Here is a 17,225-nt window from a genome sequence, read left to right as displayed (position 1 = left end):
GTTACTCATGGAATCCCACAATGGTTTGGATGGGAAGGGCCTCAAAGCCCATCCAATCCCATCCCTGCCATGGCAGGGACACCTTCCACTATCCCAGGCTGCTCCAAGCCCCAGTGTCCAACCTGGCCTTGGGCACTGCCAGGGATCCAGGGGCAGCCCCAGCTGCTCTGGGCACCCTGTGCCAGGGCCTGCCCACCCTGCCAGGGAACAATTCCTAATTCCCAATATCCCATCCATCCCTGCCCTCTGGCACTGGGAAGCCATTCTGTGTCCTGTCCCTCCATCCCTTGTCTAAAATCTCTCTCCATGTTTCCTGTAGCCCCTTTAGGCCCTGCACAGCCACAATTTGGTCACCCCAGAGCTTCTCCTCTCCAGCTCTCCCAGCAGAGCTGCTCCATCCCTCTGCTCATCCTGGTGCCTCCTCTGGGCTCATTCCTGGATCCCAGGCTCACCCAGCCCCAGCACTAAAGTGCCCTGTGGGATTGACATCCTGGATCCCAGACTCTTCCCATTTCCATATCCCAGCAGTTCTGCTGTGCCTAAATCCCTGTGTTAGACCACTGTGCATCTCCCATTGCTTTGAATACAGGGAAGAAATCTAAGCAATGATTCAATTACTTTTATCCTACCCCTCCCATTTGGTTTTAAGATTAAATTGGGAAAAACTCAGCCCTGCAGCATCACCCAGCCAGCATTCCAGAGGGCAGGACAGCAGGGAGCAGGCTGAGCTTGAGGGACACTGTCACCAGCCCCTGACACGGTGTCATGGCAGGGCTCCAGCCCTCCTTATTTCACTTTATTTTCCTTTGCAGTGCATTTGGTTTTACATCATTCTGTGCCTCCAATGTCTCCGTCCCCTCACAGGCAGCAGAGCTGTGACACAGTGTCTCACCCCTGGGCTTTGAACATTTAATTCCCTTTACAGATTTGGGGTCAATTAGTGCACAGTTCATAGCATTATATGAAAAAACCTCAAGTTCTTGACTATCTCTGACAATAACTTCACCAAAAAAGAAAAACATTTTTGCCATTCACATTTGTAACCCTTGGCCTTTATCAACAGAACGTTACAAGAATTCACCAGAACTGGTACCAGCAAGGACAGCACGTCGCTAAACCACATCAATAAGCCCAAAACTCATTTCCTCCTCTTTAAATTCACAGATCTGAGCATGGGACAGAGTCAAACATCACACAGTGTCCCCCCTGTGCCTCAGGGCTGTGACACTTCAGGGCATGGTGCCACGGTGGGGCTTGCAGAGCCGAGGGAGAAGCAAGTCCTTGGGACAGTGCACAGGAGCTCAGAGAGCTCAGAGGACGTGGGGCTTTAGGAAAGAGCAAGTGGGATTCTACTCTAACTGCTCGCAGCAAGGGAAAACCAAAAATAAAACCAGCCTTCATTTAAAAAGCCTTCAAAAGCAGAATTCATAAAAAAAATTAAAAGTATTCAAACATTCTTACAGAGTAGTTTACTATCTTGACTAAATGGCACCAGATTTCAAGTGGTCATGTGGAAGAAAAATCAGTAGCATTTCAAATGTTGCTTTGTTCTAGGAGCAGTTTCTATCCTGGCATTTGCTGCTAAAAGGTAGAAGTGAACTGAGTATTGAGGAATCTTTCCCCTACACAGCTTCTGATTTGGTTTGCTTCAGGAAGTAGAAAAGATTTTCCATACTCAAGTTATCTACAGATTATGTCTATATATAAAAAAAAGTGTGGCTATGTACAGGTCCTGCACTCACACACCCATCTGTACACACACAGCCCGTGCCAGGTCCTGCCCCTGGCCCTGGGACCACCCACTCCTGCTGGAAGGCTCCAAGGGATCCCTGGGACAACACGCAGGCACTCGCTCTTGGTCTGGGCTGAATTGTTCCACTCATGATCTGTGCTTCCACTTCCACTTGGAATTGCAATAACTTAAGAGGTTGTTGTATAAAAACGATTCCAGGAACAGAACTCCCTTTGCCACCCCTGCTCCCACCCCCTGACACTGGTTTTGCTAACTGATTACAGAAGTCAAACTAAATCACATCAGGAACTGCAAACACACTGTTTTCTCTTAGTCAAACACGATCTCCATGGCCAGGTTCTGCATGGAGACATCCTTGGATTTCCTCATCTTCTCGATGGCCCTGTGGAGATCCTGCTGCTGCACGGGCCGGATCTCATCTTCATCGTGGCTGGGGAGGAGAGAGAACAGCCAGGTGAGGGGCCAGGGGCTGTGACAGCTGTGCCAACGCTCAGCAGCCATCCCTGCAAACAGCAGCTCTGATGTGGATCCAGCGTCACGCCGGAATCACAGAACCCCTGAGGCTGGAAAATCCCTGCCAGCCCGTGGAGTCCCAGCTGTGCCCAGTGCCCACCTTGTCCCCAGCCCAGCCACATGCAGCCCTTCCTTGGACACCTCCAAAGCTCCCTGGGCAGCCCCTGCCAAGGCCTGAGCAGCCTTTCCATGCAGAAATTCCTGCTGCTGTCCAAGCTGAGCCTCCCCTGGCCCAGCCTGAGGCCCTTTCCCCTTGTCCTGTCCCTGTTCCCTGGCAGCACAGCCCGACCCCCCCGGCTGTCCCCTCCTGGCAGGGAGTTGTGCAGAGCCACAAGGTCCCCCCTGAGCCTCCTTTTCTCCAGGCTGAGCCCCTTTCCAGCTCCCTCAGCCCCTCCTGGGGCTCCAGCCCCTTCCCAGCTCCGTTCCCTTCCCTGGCCACGCTCCAGCCCCTCCATGCACCCAGGATTGCTGCAGACATGGCAAATACCAGAGGGAAGTCCCAGCTGTGTCAGCAGCACTAACCAGTGCAGCAGCAGGATTTGGTGGCTCAGTCACCTCCAGCTTGGGCACCATGGAACAACCAAGGCGCTGAGCTTACTGTGAGAGCCAAAATCAATAACAGCAACTGAGCTCTGGGGGGTGTGTATAGTGGCAATGGGCATGAAAGCAGGACACTGCTGCTGTGTGTGACCCTGCAGGCAAGGCCAGCTCCAGCAGGGAGCACAAGGAACAGCAGTGAGAGTGCAGCAGGCCCCACGTACACGTCCTCCTCGCAGGCGTTGTTGACGTACTCCCGCACGCAGAGCAGCGCCGCGTCCCGGCACATCTCCTTCAGGTCGCTGCCCGAGAAGCCGTCCGTCTCCTTGGCCACCTGCAGCAGGTCCACGTGGCTGTCCACCTGTGGGGAGCTCCAGCTCAGGCCTGGGACACTCCAAAGCCACTGGCTCTGCTCTACAACAGTCATCTCTGAGATCACCTTCATTTGGCATTTTTGGGAGCTAAATGATTCCCTTACTCCTGGAACCTCCACGTGGCTCACACCGTTACAGGGAACTGGTGTGTCAGCTCATCACACTCTGCCATTGGCTCCCAACCCCACCAGAACCCCACAGAAACCACAACCAGCCTGTCCTAACCTTGGCATGTCCTTGGTGATACACCCTTGGTACCCCTGAACATTGGTATATCCTAACTAACCATGCTCCTGCCTGGCAAAAACTGGGTCCCAGGAACAGTGACCCCTTTTCCCAGGAGCCCACAGGAGTTTCCCAGAACTCTGTTGTCTGCACACCTGTTCATGCTTTACACAGTTCCAAATTTGGGGATTTAGAGGCAAAATTTTGTGTCTAACTCAGCGCACTGGGTCAAGCTGAACTCTTGCCAGGCAAAGACCTCAGGTTTATTCCATCTTTTTATGGAATTTCTGATTCCTTTCCCACCACGTGCATCAGTATTTCCTTTTCAAAAAGTTTAAGCCAAGGCAGTCTAATAAAAGGCTGAAATTCTGGGATGACTTCTTTCAAGAGGGAAACTATTCCCTAAAATTATGCTTTAAGTCAGGCAAGGAAAAGGGAGGGCAGGACTCCCCTTGCCATGTGAAGTCTGGGCTTGAGAGATCCAATTCCTCCTCCTGTGGGATAACTGACACAGGCTGGTTTTTTATCTCCCTGAAAAACTAATTTGTGTGGTTCCATGCTGGTGAGCTGCCATTTTTAGGCCTCTTCAAAACATTTAAGTTGGTTTTACTAATAAAAGATATTTATTAGGGTGGAGCTCAGCCTACAGACACTTTGCAACATAACTTAAAGGCAGTTAGTGCTGCTGACTAAATTTGGGAGGAAGCTCTGAGGACAGGCATTGCCTATCCTGCCACAGACACTTCACACCTCATCTTTCCTCTCTCCTCTGAAGGAAATTTGAATTATGGATCAAAAGCAGCACTGTCAAAAAAAGCCATTCCTCCTTGCTTGACCTGAGCTAAGAAAGAGTTAACGAGTCAGCATCTTCTTGATTTCCTTGAAATTTCCTTCCCTGATCTAAACATGATTCACCTTCACCTTTCTTAGAGAGAGAAATCTCTTCTCTTGTAACAGAACAAAGAAATGGAGTCATTCTGCTCACATAGGGTGATTCACCACACAAGCCAAGGCTCCTGCTCACAAAGGAGCCAACTGCAGGGCTTTAATGTAAGGCCACACCTAAACCCACAAGAGATTCCCAAGTTCTCACCAGAAATGCCCTGGCAGATCATCTCAGCCTCACTGCAAGGCAGGCAATTACAAACCACACGTTCTGCAAGGCCAGAGCTGCACTGGTGGCAGTAATGCAGCCATGAGCCACTATCAGGAGGCTACTCACATTTTCATTCTTCAAAATCAGCTTCAGGATCGCCTCTCTTTGCTTCAGAGCCTGGAACAGAAGAGACTGAAGTTACCAGAGGACAAAAATGAACACTTGTGACATCCCAGGGCTTTCAGTCCCTTCAGCTCCCTCGCCCAGGACATGTGACACACACTGAGGAAACCTCTCTGATGGCAAATTCACTTCCACAGGTGATGCTTGGGAAATTCTAAACCAGATAAATCCCACACCGTGTGATGCAAACTGCACCAAAACCCCACAGAAACCCCAGCCATCCCATTGGTATATCCTGTACTAACCATGCTCCTGCCTGGCAAAAACTGGGTCCCAGGAACAGTGACCCCTTTTCCCAGGAGCCCACAGGAGTTTCCCAGAACTCTGTTGTCTGCACACCTGTTCCTGCTTTACACAGCCCCAAACTGGGGGGTTTAGAGGCAAAATTTTGTGTCTAACTCAGTGCTGGAGGTTACTGAAGAATCAGCTGAGGCCTGAGCAGATCCTTCCTAGGGAGGTCAAACACAGGCAACAAAGACTGGCTTTTGTGCCTGCCAAACCTCACTTCCACCATCAAAAAGGGGGAAAATCCCCCCACAGACAATCTGGCAGCTGAACAGTTGTTACTCTGTCCCAAAACCCACTTCTGCCATTTCCCTCTGCTTTGCAGGCAATTTTTGATGAGTAATTTGGGGCCTTTTCATCTCAAACTCCGTTATAGAATCTGCAAGGCTTTCCCTGCTGCTCGTGCCTGTTCCCAATCCACAGCACATCAATTATTCCACCTTCAGTAAGAGTCAGGGCCAGTCTGGGCTGATCACAAAGCAAGAGAGGAGCAGGGAGCAGTAAGTTCATGGCAGGGCTCTAGTGGGGTGAGGAAAATCTGTTCCCTAAGTGACACCTCCTGTGGTAACCCTGATCCTGGGAGAGGGAGCCAATCCCTGTAATATCCCATTATCACATAATTCATCCTTCTAAAGATGGGGCTCCACAGAATGACACCACAAAGTACTCAAATCCACATCCTTGCCCCCTGCTAGCTCAAGGAACAGCTGGAGGTCAGGAAGGTGTGTGGAACAGGTATGGAAGCACTGCAGTTCCCAGGTTATAATTGCTGTTCCCAAAGGGATCCCCTCCCATGGAGTGAAAGTCAGTTCCAACAACACAGGCGTGGGAACACAACTCCTCTCTTGCACAATCAATAAGAAGTGTACTCCTCCAGTTTGGTCTCTGGGTTTCAGCAAAAATGGATAATGATTTCTGTAGCCAGAAGGGAATTCAACCACAACTGAACTCCTGATAACACTGACACAAAAATGTCTGCTCACATCACTATGCATTGAAAGGTGACTGAAATACCTGGAAAAGGATGGCAAGAGCAACCTTTGGAGTAAGAACAACCTTGTGACAGCTGCCTAATTGATAAAGAACTTAATAACTAGGGCATAAATCATAGAATCATGGAATGCTTTGGGTCTTTAAAGACCATCTCATTCCAAGCCCATCACAGGCAGAACAAACCAGGTTTTCCACCTTGTCTGCTGTGGAGAGGCCTGAGCAGAACTCAGTTACAAACCAGCCCTTCCCAGTTTGCAGCATCCAAACAGCTCCATTCCCAGAGGAGAGCAGGGGTGGGAAGCTCATGGTGCTGTTTGTTTCAGATAAAAGACTCAAGAGATCAAAACTCCACCTTAAAAAGCCAAGTTATGGACGTGCTTCAAAAACCCCTACACCCAGCTCAGCAGAAGGCAGCATTTCCTGGAGGAAAAGCCCCAGAGCTGTGGATCTGCTGGTGCTGGGGCAGGGCAGGCAGGACTCACGGGCTGGTTGATGTGGAAGCGGGTGGGCATCCTCCTCATGATGGCAGAGTCCAGGTCCTGGGGCCTGTTGGTGGCTCCCATCACAATCACCTGTGTGACACCAAGAGACACCACTGAAACCAGAGCTGGGAAACATCCACAGGCTGGGAATATCAACACCAGCCAGGGATCTCCCCCACTTTAACAACAGCATCAGCATTTACAGAATTACATAAAGCTTTCCTGGCAATGATCTCAGCAAGGCCTGGTCCCACAAATACCATCTGGGGGGAGATTTCAATGAGTCCAACTTGAAATTTCAAACCCCAGTGAGGAACTTAAAACTTCTGCTTGTGATGTCACTTTTAGTTCCTGGTGGAATTCAAAAGGAGATATTTCGGGAAGGTGCTTAAAAATGGGGTGGTTTTGTGCTGTGCTGGAAAAAGAATCACAGAGGGGTTGGGTTGGAGAAGACCTTCAAGGTCATCTTGTTGTAAACCCTCCATGAGCAGGGACACCTGGGTTCACCTGGTACCCACATGGTGTCTCTTTTCTTTTAAACAGTCAAAAAAGCATTCCAGGACCTACAGGTCAGCAGTGGGTTAAAGGTGTCCAAGGCAAGCCCAACACCAGGACAGTGTTTACCTCCCTGGAGCACTCCAGCTCTTAACTCCAGAACAAATTTACTCCCCATTCAGAGCAGCCTTGTTTTCCCATTTCTTACTCTAAGCTGTGTACATGGTAAACACCCAGCCAGGAGAGTGACAAACGGCAGGGTGATTAATCTGGCCTCCAGGAGAGTGACAAACGGCAGGGTGATTAATCTGGCCTCCAGGGGGTTTCCTGCCTTTGGGCCAGGCCCAGCAGCTCCAGGAAGGAGGGCCAGCAGGGCTGGTGGCCGGGCAGAGTCACCCTGCCACCTAGAGGCACTGGGATTGCTGGCTCGGGGATGATCCACATTTCTCTAGGCAGTATTTTCAGCCAAAGGGAACATTCTTCACCTGCCACACTCCAGATCCATCCTCAGCAGGTTTAGCTCACAGCTGAGTGTTGTCTCCAAGCATTTGGGATTCTGGTTTTTCTTACAAAAGGCAAACGCTGCTGAGCTTGAGAGACCCCAGATTGTCTCACTGCAGGGAATGAATAATTTCACTTGCTCCAAGGAATTGTCAGTGCTTTGGGTAAAAAAGGTAATACACTGTGCTTAGAAAATTATATCAGTTTCCAGTGAAGGGTTTGTACCACTGGCTTTTTACTAACGGGAAGCATTAACCCTCCTCAGTACACATACATCACTGGTTTTTACTCATTTGGGGAAAAAAAATCAGCTGAAAAACATCTTTAGCACATGCTTGGGAGAGGAGGAAAAGCCATTTATGGAAAAATATACATTAAAAAGGCTGAAAATTTTCAGCTTGGAGAATAAACATCCTGTTCAAGGGTTTAAGAAGATTATCCCAGGTGACACCATGGCATGCTGGCTTTCTGCTATATTCAAGTTTTTAGACTCCCAGAATGGTTTGGGATGGGAGGCACCTTAAAGCCCATCCCACCTCATCTGGAAACACCACTTCTTGATTAAAACCAACCTTTAATCTGGCCTCCAGGAGAGTGACAAACGGCAGGGTGATTAATCTGGCCTCCAGGGGGTTTCCTGCCTTTGGGCCAGGCCCAGCAGCTCCAGGAAGGAGGGCCAGCAGGGCTGGTGGCCGGGCAGAGTCACCCTGCCACCTAGAGGCACTGGGATTGCTGGCTCGGGGATGATCCACATTTCTCTAGGCAGTATTTTCAGCCAAAGGGAACATTCTTCACCTGCCACACTCCAGATCCATCCTCAGCAGGTTTAGCTCACAGCTGAGTGTTGTCTCCAAGCATTTGGGATTCTGGTTTTTCTTACAAAAGGCAAACGCTGCTGAGCTTGAGAGACCCCAGATTGTCTCACTGCAGGGAATGAATAATTTCACTTGCTCCAAGGAATTGTCAGTGCTTTGGGTAAAAAAGGTAATACACTGTGCTTAGAAAATTATATCAGTTTCCAGTGAAGGGTTTGTACCACTGGCTTTTTACTAACGGGAAGCATTAACCCTCCTCAGTACACATACATCACTGGTTTTTACTCATTTGGGGAAAAAAAATCAGCTGAAAAACATCTTTAGCACATGCTTGGGAGAGGAGGAAAAGCCATTTATGGAAAAATATACATTAAAAAGGCTGAAAATTTTCAGCTTGGAGAATAAACATCCTGTTCAAGGGTTTAAGAAGATTATCCCAGGTGACACCATGGCATGCTGGCTTTCTGCTATATTCAAGTTTTTAGACTCCCAGAATGGTTTGGGATGGGAGGCACCTTAAAGCCCATCCCACCTCATCTGGAAACACCACTTCTTGATTAAAACCAACCTAAGCACAAAGCCAATCTTCTCAGGAAGAACAATGACCTGCAGATACAACCCCCCTCATTCCTATAAAGCGCTGGGAATCACCGACAGGTGAAGAACCCTTTGGCAATCCCTGTTCCCAGGCAGCTCCACCCCCAATATTCCAGCTGAGGGAACGCCATCCCTCCTCCCAGCACCCTGAGGACTCACCTGGCAGTTGTAGTCAGTGTCCAGCCCATCCCACAGGCTCATGAACTGGGCTTTCATCATGGCTGTGGCCTCGTGGTCGGTGCTGGATCGGTTCCGCAGGAAGGAATCTGTGCCAAAGCAGGGAAGCAGTCACTGCCAATCCAGTTCCCCACAGGAATGCACACCTGGGCTGCTCTCTGATCTCATAAATGCATTTTTAATCACCACTGCCAGCAGACAAGTGCTGCTAAGGGTGAAAGTGGACTCTCCCCCATTTCTAAGCCACCCTTCAAAGGGCACCACACAAGCGTGCACCCGCCACAGGAGATTGCCCCGCATCCTGTACTCCAAATTTTCACCTTCCTGAATTCATGGAAAGCAGGCTCCCTGTTGGTTTCTCTGGGTCTGGAGTGAAGGCACTCCAGACAGTAGTTCATGTCCAGACTCAGGTGTTTGTTATTTCTTACCAGTAAAACAGTCTCACTGCTGTGAGTTCAGCAGCTTTTCATTGGAAGGCACAAAATGGCCACAATCCCTTGGTACAAGTCTTTTAAGGCTAAACAATCCAACTGAGAACTGACACCTGGATTATTTTCCCTTTTAACCCAATAACTGATCCCAAAGAGCCCCAATGAGGACTTTTCTGCCCAGTTACAAAATGCCACCCAAACACAAGAAGAAGGCAGAAGCATGAAGAAGAAACCCAGAACAACACCCTGTGCCCTCCATCCAGCTTCCATCCACAACATACTAAAAATCCCAAAACCTAAATTTCTCACCAAGTGACACACCTACACTGCTCTCTATAATCTATTTCACACTTTTGTGGATTCTAGTCTATCTTGAAGTCTAGGAAACTTTCTCCATGAATGGGGGCCAAAGTCAGAGCTCCCCTGGGGGTCAGGGCACCCCAGAGCAGACAGAGAAATATTCCTGGTGTTCTGGGCTTCCCTCCTATTCTTCAGCCCTATGAAGCCAGCATTCCAGAGATCTCCTAAAACCATATTTTACTTCCCAGTATGTGCCCTGAGAGCAGAAGCACTGAAGTGTATTTGTTGCTGCGTTTCCTCGTGAACCAAAAATAAGCAGGAATCTCTTTTACTTGTGAAATCCTCCACTACTACCAGGAAAAAAACCCCATTGTTTTTCCTAATGTGCCACCATCCCTTCACAATTCTATTTCTCTTCCTGAGCCTTTGCTCTTTTGAAGGAAAAGATGACAGCAGATCCATACATCACTGAGCCTACGGTTCAATGTCACTCTGCTATGGCTACTGATAAAAAAATAATAGATTTTTACCTATTTCATCAATAAAAATGATGGATGGCTGGAGCTTTATGGCCAGGGAGAAGACAGCAGCAGCCAGCTTTTGGGATTCTCCATACCATTTATCTGTCAGCGTGGAGGGCTGGAGGTTGATGAACCTACAGCCGGCTTCCTTGGCAGTAGCTTTGGCAATCAGGGTTTTCCCACATCCAGGGGGGCCATACAGAAGAACTCCTGGAAAATTCACAGTGTTAATGCTTTGCTAGGACAAGCCTGGGGGTGTCCAGGCTCGAGTTTAGTCCAGGTAAGGAACCAAACCAAGGAAACACTACTCCATCAATCAGAGGTTTTAAGGTAATTCCCATTAAATTCCAGCTCAGAAGAGCCAGAGAGAGGAAGGGGGAAGCTGAGAGAAGACATCTGAGAGATGATGACTGGTTTATCTTTAAGGTCCCTTCCAACCCAAACCACTCCATGATTCCATTTCATTCCATTCCCATGTCTATAAAGGTTACACAAAATTAACCCCTATTTCTGTCCTGGCAGCCTCTGTTTGCAGCTCCTTTCAGCCCTGCTAAGCACTGAGGAGTGAGGAAAGGAAAAATCCATCACACAACAGACCCACAGACAGTTTAAACAAATTACCCACAATTAAACATGACATCTTGTATTATTTTTAAACTTGTCACACTGCAAGAATTCACAGGAGTGTTTTTCTAAACAGAGTTATAAAGAAAATAATTTCAAGAGCAACATTCAGTTAAAAGCACCCAAAACACAGGGAATTATTAAGGTTTTTTCTCTGTTTATGTGAGTGATGCCCACAAAACATCATTACTCTGGAGCAGTGACTTCCTATTAACACCCAGCACAAGCCACTCATAAAACTGGGGAGCAGCCTGAGCTGGAAAGTCTGCTTTAAAAAGATAAATAAAAAAAAAATCATTTTTTCCTTCAGCTTATTAGATCATGGCATTCATGTAGTTTTCCAGACAGCTTCAGTTTGTGACTTACACAGAAAGCAGCCTGGAAAAACTAAACCAGCTACTAAAGTGCTGCATTTTCCATTCCCTGTGAGCACCCTTGAGGTGCTCACAGATCCAGGCAGTAATTAAGAGTTCCAGAAATCAATATTCCAGGGAACAAAGCTATAAACTTGGGTATTTTGTCCAAGATTTTAGGTTAAAATTCTGCTTTTTTTTTTTTTCCTCTCTTTTTCTTCAGTAACATACAATAAATATGGCTGATGGGATTTCAGCAGAGTCCAGCTTCTGTTTTACTGTGGAAAATGAATCTGCCACCTGCCTTAACACTCTGTAACCCAACTCCAGAGAGAATCAAGGGATCTCCAGAGGAAAAATGGGATGTCTGGCCTGCAGAATGATGGCAATTTCTAGGAGTGCCAAAGCTGTAGAGCAGAGTTAGAGCTCAACTCTGCCAAAGGACAACACGGGATGTAAAGACAATGAAAATGACAATTTAGGCAATTAAAAATGCAGGATAAATGGATTATAATGGCCTGGAGTGACAGGACCAGGGGAATGGCTTCATGCTGACAGAGAGGAGGTTTGCATGGGATATTGGGAAGGAATTGTTCCCTGGCAGGGTGGGCAGGCCCTGGCACAGGGTGCCCAGAGCAGCTGTGGCTGCCCCTGGATCCCTGGCAGTGCCCAAGGCCAGGCTGGACAGGGCTTGGAGCAGCCTGGGACGGTGGAAGGTGTCCCTGCTATGACACTGGATGGGATTTAAGGTCCCTCCCAGGCCAAATAATTTCATGATTCTGTGATTGGTGCACAAAAATAGACCATCAGAACCAAAATCCAGCTACTGCTTCATTATTAAGATGAAACTTCTTCAACAAAGCAGAGGAAGAGGGAAAATCTGAGGGTTTTCCCTGGCATTGGTCCTGATGTTTGCACTTTGACCTAACAACCCACTTCCTCTTCCCTTTCTGGAAAACTGCACCTTTCATATTTCAAATACCAAGCTACAAATCCATCACATTCCCTTCTTACCTTTCGGGGGCTGCAAGAGCCTGGAATTCTCAAACAAATATTTCTTCTTGATGGGCAAAATGACAGTGTCTTTCAAATCTGTGATGACATCATCTAAGCCTGCAATATCACTCCAGGTGACCTGCAAGGGAAAAACAGTGTTGGGAATGATCAGCATTGATCCTGCCAAGGAAAATCACCCACCAGCTTCAAAGAGTGCCTTCAAAATAAAAGAGAGAAGGGATTAAAACCCTCTGCTCTCTGTGATGCAGTTTCACATCACAGGAATACTTCCTGTGTATTTCCAGAGAGGTGCAAATAATGTAACCCAGGGACAAAGGGGAATTCTGCAGGCCTGGGGAGCAGGGAACTTGCTCACATGCATGCTGAGTGGGTCCACCAGGTGGGCAGCAATGCTCATCTCATACTCAGTCAGCTTGACATTCTTCACTCCTATCTGCTTCATCAGCTTTTCAGCCTGGGGGGAAACCAAACACCAGGAAAATCAAAGGAAAGAAACTGAATGCTTCACTGAAAAATCAGCTTTCTTGAAGAACTGCTGGTTGTGGTTTGAAATGCTTCTCCCTAAGAGGTGAAATCTTGTTTTAAGCAGAAGGTTCTGCTGTTTCCTAATGACTCTGCTGTCACTTGAGTGAAACCAAGTCAGATGTCTGAGTTCCCATCAAACAAATGCTTGGACCCTCACATGCCCAAACCCACAATTCCTCTGTTACGAGCTAAGAAACAACCAAAACAAACCTTAAAACACAGAGTGTGACCCCCCCAAGCTCCCAGAGCACTTGGAGAGATTCATGTATTTTCACATGAATCAAGGAGAGATTAATGTATTTTTAAATTCCCAGTCAATTTCTAATAAGTGGTCAGTGTGTTTTCCCTAATTCACAAGGAAAAGTCATTGTGCCAACACACTTGCACAATTCAGTTTCTTTTCTACTCAAACATGCAGTAAAGCCACCAAGGTTTTGGGGCAGTGCAGCCTCCTGGATAACAGCTGGCACTGAACCCATGGGCAAAGCTGGTTTTCAACTAAAAAGCTCATTACAGAAGGAAAACCACCCAACACAGACTTAGGTTGCTCAAAACCTGTGAAATTCTTGTCAGTCAGAAACCAAACCAAAAAAGCTGCCACATTTCCAAAGAAACTTTTAACTTTTGGTTCTGAAGGGCCCCTAAAGATTTTCCAGAGCACAAATTGTTCCAGTTCAAGGTAAGGAACGAGGTTTTCATTTTTTCTCTCCCCTTTCCAAGGCATTTTGACTGCTGGTGAAGGTCTCTGTCACTAAGTTGCCAGAAATGCAGAGCTTTTAAGTTCTCTTTTAAGTTAAGAATTAAGCTCTCTGCTCAAGGTTTCCAAAAGCAGCGAAGAGATTGATGATTTAGGGCCACTGCTGCTCAGCAAAGTTGTCAGAAGCAGAGAAGGCACCAGGCCCACAGACTTGCTGAAAGTCAGAGCCAACAGCTCTCATTTTCAGCAACAGTTTTGCTCTGATTTTCAGCAACAGATCATACCAATAGTTTTGCCACCACTTCAAGCTAGAAATTGTAGTTTGTTATAAAGCTGCCATTTGTTCTATACTAAAATTTGTTACAAAACCCGAACAGGCCAACAACCTAAACCACGAGACTGACTATAAAACTCCAGCACATTCCTCAACATCCCAAGGAAACAGTGCAGAATGCAATCCTACCTGCTTCTGAGCTTCCACCTTCTGCTTCCTGGTGGGGTCGATGGCGTCCACCATCCACTTGATGGTGAAGTAGGTGACAGCCCCGAAGATGGTGAGGCGGAAGATCAGCCCCACCACCTCGTTGCGGCTCAGGGGCCGCGAGAAGGCCTCGGCGTGCACCATCCTCCTTCCTGCTCTGAGGGGAGAAGGGAAGCACAGGGAGGGGAGGAAAGGAGAGTCAGAGCTGGAAAAAACACCTGCGTGGTGGTGGGATGTTGTGTGATAAAAGGTGGTTGGTAGGGAGTTGGGATGAGTGAATGGAGGGATGGGATACAGGGCATGGCTTCCCACTGGCAGAGGGGAGGGCTGGATGGGATTTGGGGGAGGAATTGTTCCCTGGCAGGGTGGGCAGGCCCTGGCACAGGGGTGGCTGCCCCTGGATCCCTGGCAGTGCCCAAGGCCAGGCTGGTGCAAGCTGGGACAGTGAGAGATGTCCCTGCCATGGCAGGGTTGGCACTGGATGGGCTTCCAGGTCCCTTCCAAACCAAACCACTCTGGGATTCTGTGCTGACAGTGGGCACAAAGTTGACATTCCCACTGAGACTGACATTTCGGGACTGCTGCTGACCCTGAATCCTAGAGCCAGGGAACTCCATGATTTAAGCTGAGAGGTCTTTTCCCCGAGAGGAAGTTGACAGGAAAGGCACCCGGCTGCCACATTAAGGAGCAATCAGTGACTCACATTTGATTAAAAGGAGGTTAGGAGCTGGAGCCTGCACCTGGCAGGATGTATGGGGAGTTATTAATATCCCTGGAAACCTGAAAATGCTGGATGTGGCACACAGCTATCCAGGGAAAAGCCTGACTGCTGCAGGAGCCAAGCCCAGAGAGCACAGCACCCTCAATCCTGGGAACAAAGAGCACAGAGGAAAGAACTTTGCAGAAACACTGGGAAAATTACTCCTAAAATCAGGGCTCCCTTCTTCCTCAGCTGCTGGGGAGGATCTGCTTGAGCCTCCCCAAATCACTCCTTGAGCACTGCCCCATTTTCCTTCTGCAAGGGCAAAACCAGCAGCAATTCCTTTGGCAGCTCCTGCCACTCCCTGGCCACTCTCCAAACCAAGCTGGCAGCCAGGGCAACCCTGCAGCACCCACAGCCAAACTATCCCTGGATCCCCCTCCCAGGGCAGCACCCACAGCCAAATTATCCCTGGATCCCCCTCCCAGGGCAACCCTGCAGCACCCACAGCCAAACTATCCCTGGATCCCCCTTCCAGGGCAGCACCCACAGCCAAATGATCCCTGGATCCCTGCTAAAGGATCTGAGCAAGTACTCCGGAGCTGGAGGATTCTGCATGTGCTCGTCAGTCTGATTTACTAAAATAAAAGGGCTCTGTAGTCCCTGACCAAGGACAAAACCTCCCCAAAAACACCGTGCAGGAACCTCCTTCTTATGCAACCCTGCCCTGAGCGCCAACCGAAAGGGAAAGCTTGACCACGAGAGAAACTGAAGCACAAGCTCGCTGAGCAAAGCCCTAACGTCACACAAACGCTGAAACCCGTAGGGACTCAGCGTTTGTTCCCCTGGGGCGAGCACTCCTCACTGCGGGCCCGCACGGCTCCGCTCTCTCCGTTCAGGCGCAAAAGGGAAACCAAAAGCGGCAGCGGCGCTGGTTTCCGTTCCGCTCCGAGGGCAAACTGAGGCACTGCCGGGAAACCCCGGCCTGCCCGGGCCCGGGGAGCCCCGCAGGGCCCGCTGCAGCGCGGGGATCCCCGCCGGTGGCGGGCAGCCCCGTCACGGCTGCCCCGGGCAGGGCCGGGCCGCGCCGCCCGTGACCTTCCCGCCGCCCGGCAGGTGCGGCGCGGCCGCTCCGCCGCTGTCCCGCCGGGTCACTCACCGTGCGGCGGCTCTCCGGGACACGGGGAGGGACCCGCGGCAGGAGGAGGAGGAGGAAGGCGAGGAGGAGGAAGAGCGGGAGGGAGAAGCGGAGCAAGAGCCGGCGGCAGCACCTCGGGCCCGGCAGCGGCGCGGCGCGTCCGGCGCTTCCTCCGTCCGTGCGGCGCTCGCTGCCCCGCCCAAAGGTTCCGGCCGGCGGCGGCCCGCGCGAAGGTTCCGCCCACCGGATGCGGGGCAGCCCCGGCTGGGAAGGGCCGGGAGCGGCCGGGAGCGGCCGGGAGCAGCGGCACAGGGACGGAGCGGCTCCACCGGCACCCCCCGGGCCACCGCTCCCGGCTACAACAGCGGGAACCCCGCTCGATCCCCACTAACACATACACTTCGTGTTCGTAAGGTATACAACGTGGTAAGAGAAGTACAGAATTACACATATAAAAAACCCCAAAATAATACATATAATATATAAAACATGCATATACACACATATTTTATATAGGTAGAGATGTAATTTATCCATTCATATGGATACATAACCGATATAAATCGTATCTCACGTGTTTCCAACATACACAGAGTGAAAGAAGAATGCCCAGGAAAAAGGTGGAAACGGCAAGATTTCTCTAACAGCCGTAATTAACCCAGAGTTTTGGCAATTTCTCTCCAGCCCAGGTTTTCCAGCGGCAGGACAAGAGGAAATGGCCTCAGGCTGTGCCAGGGGAGGTTCAGGTGGGACATCAGCAGGAATTTCTTCAGGCAGTGCTTCCCTTTCATGCTGCTCCTGCAGGCTCTGATGGTAAAAAGAAGAAGATCATCATCTGCTGGAGGTTTTTGTTTTTCAGCTCATGTGCACCACTGTGCTCATTCATTCCTGGAGGAAAATATTTAGGACCCTTCTGGTTTTCTTCCCACTCCTGGGAAAAAAAGTGACATCTGTTTTGGTGCAATTAAGGAGAAATGCAAACACACACACACACACACACGCACAGGAGGAAAAGCAGCTCGAAACCGACGTTTTGTCACTGCTGTGGCGGCAACCTCTGGAAGAAATCCCATCAAAAACACTTGTAAAAGATGTGGGGAAGTGCAGTTTTTCAGGGTGGTGGCCAGGGTTGGATTGGGCTCCAGTTTATCCAGATATTGAGGGATTGTGCTCAGGGTTGGGACTGATTTCCTTCCCGTGGGTTTTCCATTCGCAGCTCCAGTGCAACGGGCTGTCTGGAGAAGGGATGGACTGGGAGCCATGGCGTTACACTGGGGGGAAAAGTGTGGGTGGCAGCTCTGTCCCCAAAGCCCTTGGCACGTTGGAACACTTCCCAGCTAAAAACAGATCCAGGAGGGGGGAACACAAGTTAAAACTCAGACACAGAACGAGCTGGGATGGCTGGGAGCCTC

General features: G+C 49.5%; 1 protein-coding gene across 2 annotated transcripts; it reads right to left on the bottom strand.

Moving 5' to 3' along the window:
* Positions 1–763: 763 nt before the first annotated feature.
* Positions 764–16,005, bottom strand: ATAD1 (ATPase family AAA domain containing 1). Of its 2 annotated transcripts, none has more exons than XM_041474764.1 (10): positions 15,835–16,005; positions 13,958–14,132; positions 12,628–12,726; positions 12,270–12,390; positions 10,288–10,488; positions 9,009–9,115; positions 6,442–6,531; positions 4,625–4,675; positions 3,058–3,164; positions 764–2,183 (listed from the first exon to the last, which is right to left on the bottom strand). In XM_041474764.1, exons 2-10 carry the CDS (start codon positions 14,117–14,119, stop codon positions 2,063–2,065), a joined length of 1,059 nt encoding a protein of 352 aa, XP_041330698.1. In that variant the 5' UTR covers positions 14,120–14,132; positions 15,835–16,005; the 3' UTR covers positions 764–2,062. The 2 variants fall into 2 exon arrangements, with proteins under 2 accessions (XP_041330698.1, XP_041330689.1); XM_041474755.1 differs by having other exon boundaries at positions 3,028–3,164; positions 15,835–16,004.
* Positions 16,006–17,225: the final 1,220 nt, after the last annotated feature.

This window comes from Pyrgilauda ruficollis, unplaced genomic scaffold (assembly GCF_017590135.1).
Source record: "Pyrgilauda ruficollis isolate IOZ18807 unplaced genomic scaffold, ASM1759013v1 scaffold11, whole genome shotgun sequence".
Taxonomy (NCBI): Eukaryota; Metazoa; Chordata; class Aves; order Passeriformes; family Passeridae; genus Pyrgilauda; species Pyrgilauda ruficollis.
Note: the sequence above shows the minus strand (reverse complement) of the source record. Positions and strands in the feature narration are given on the sequence as shown.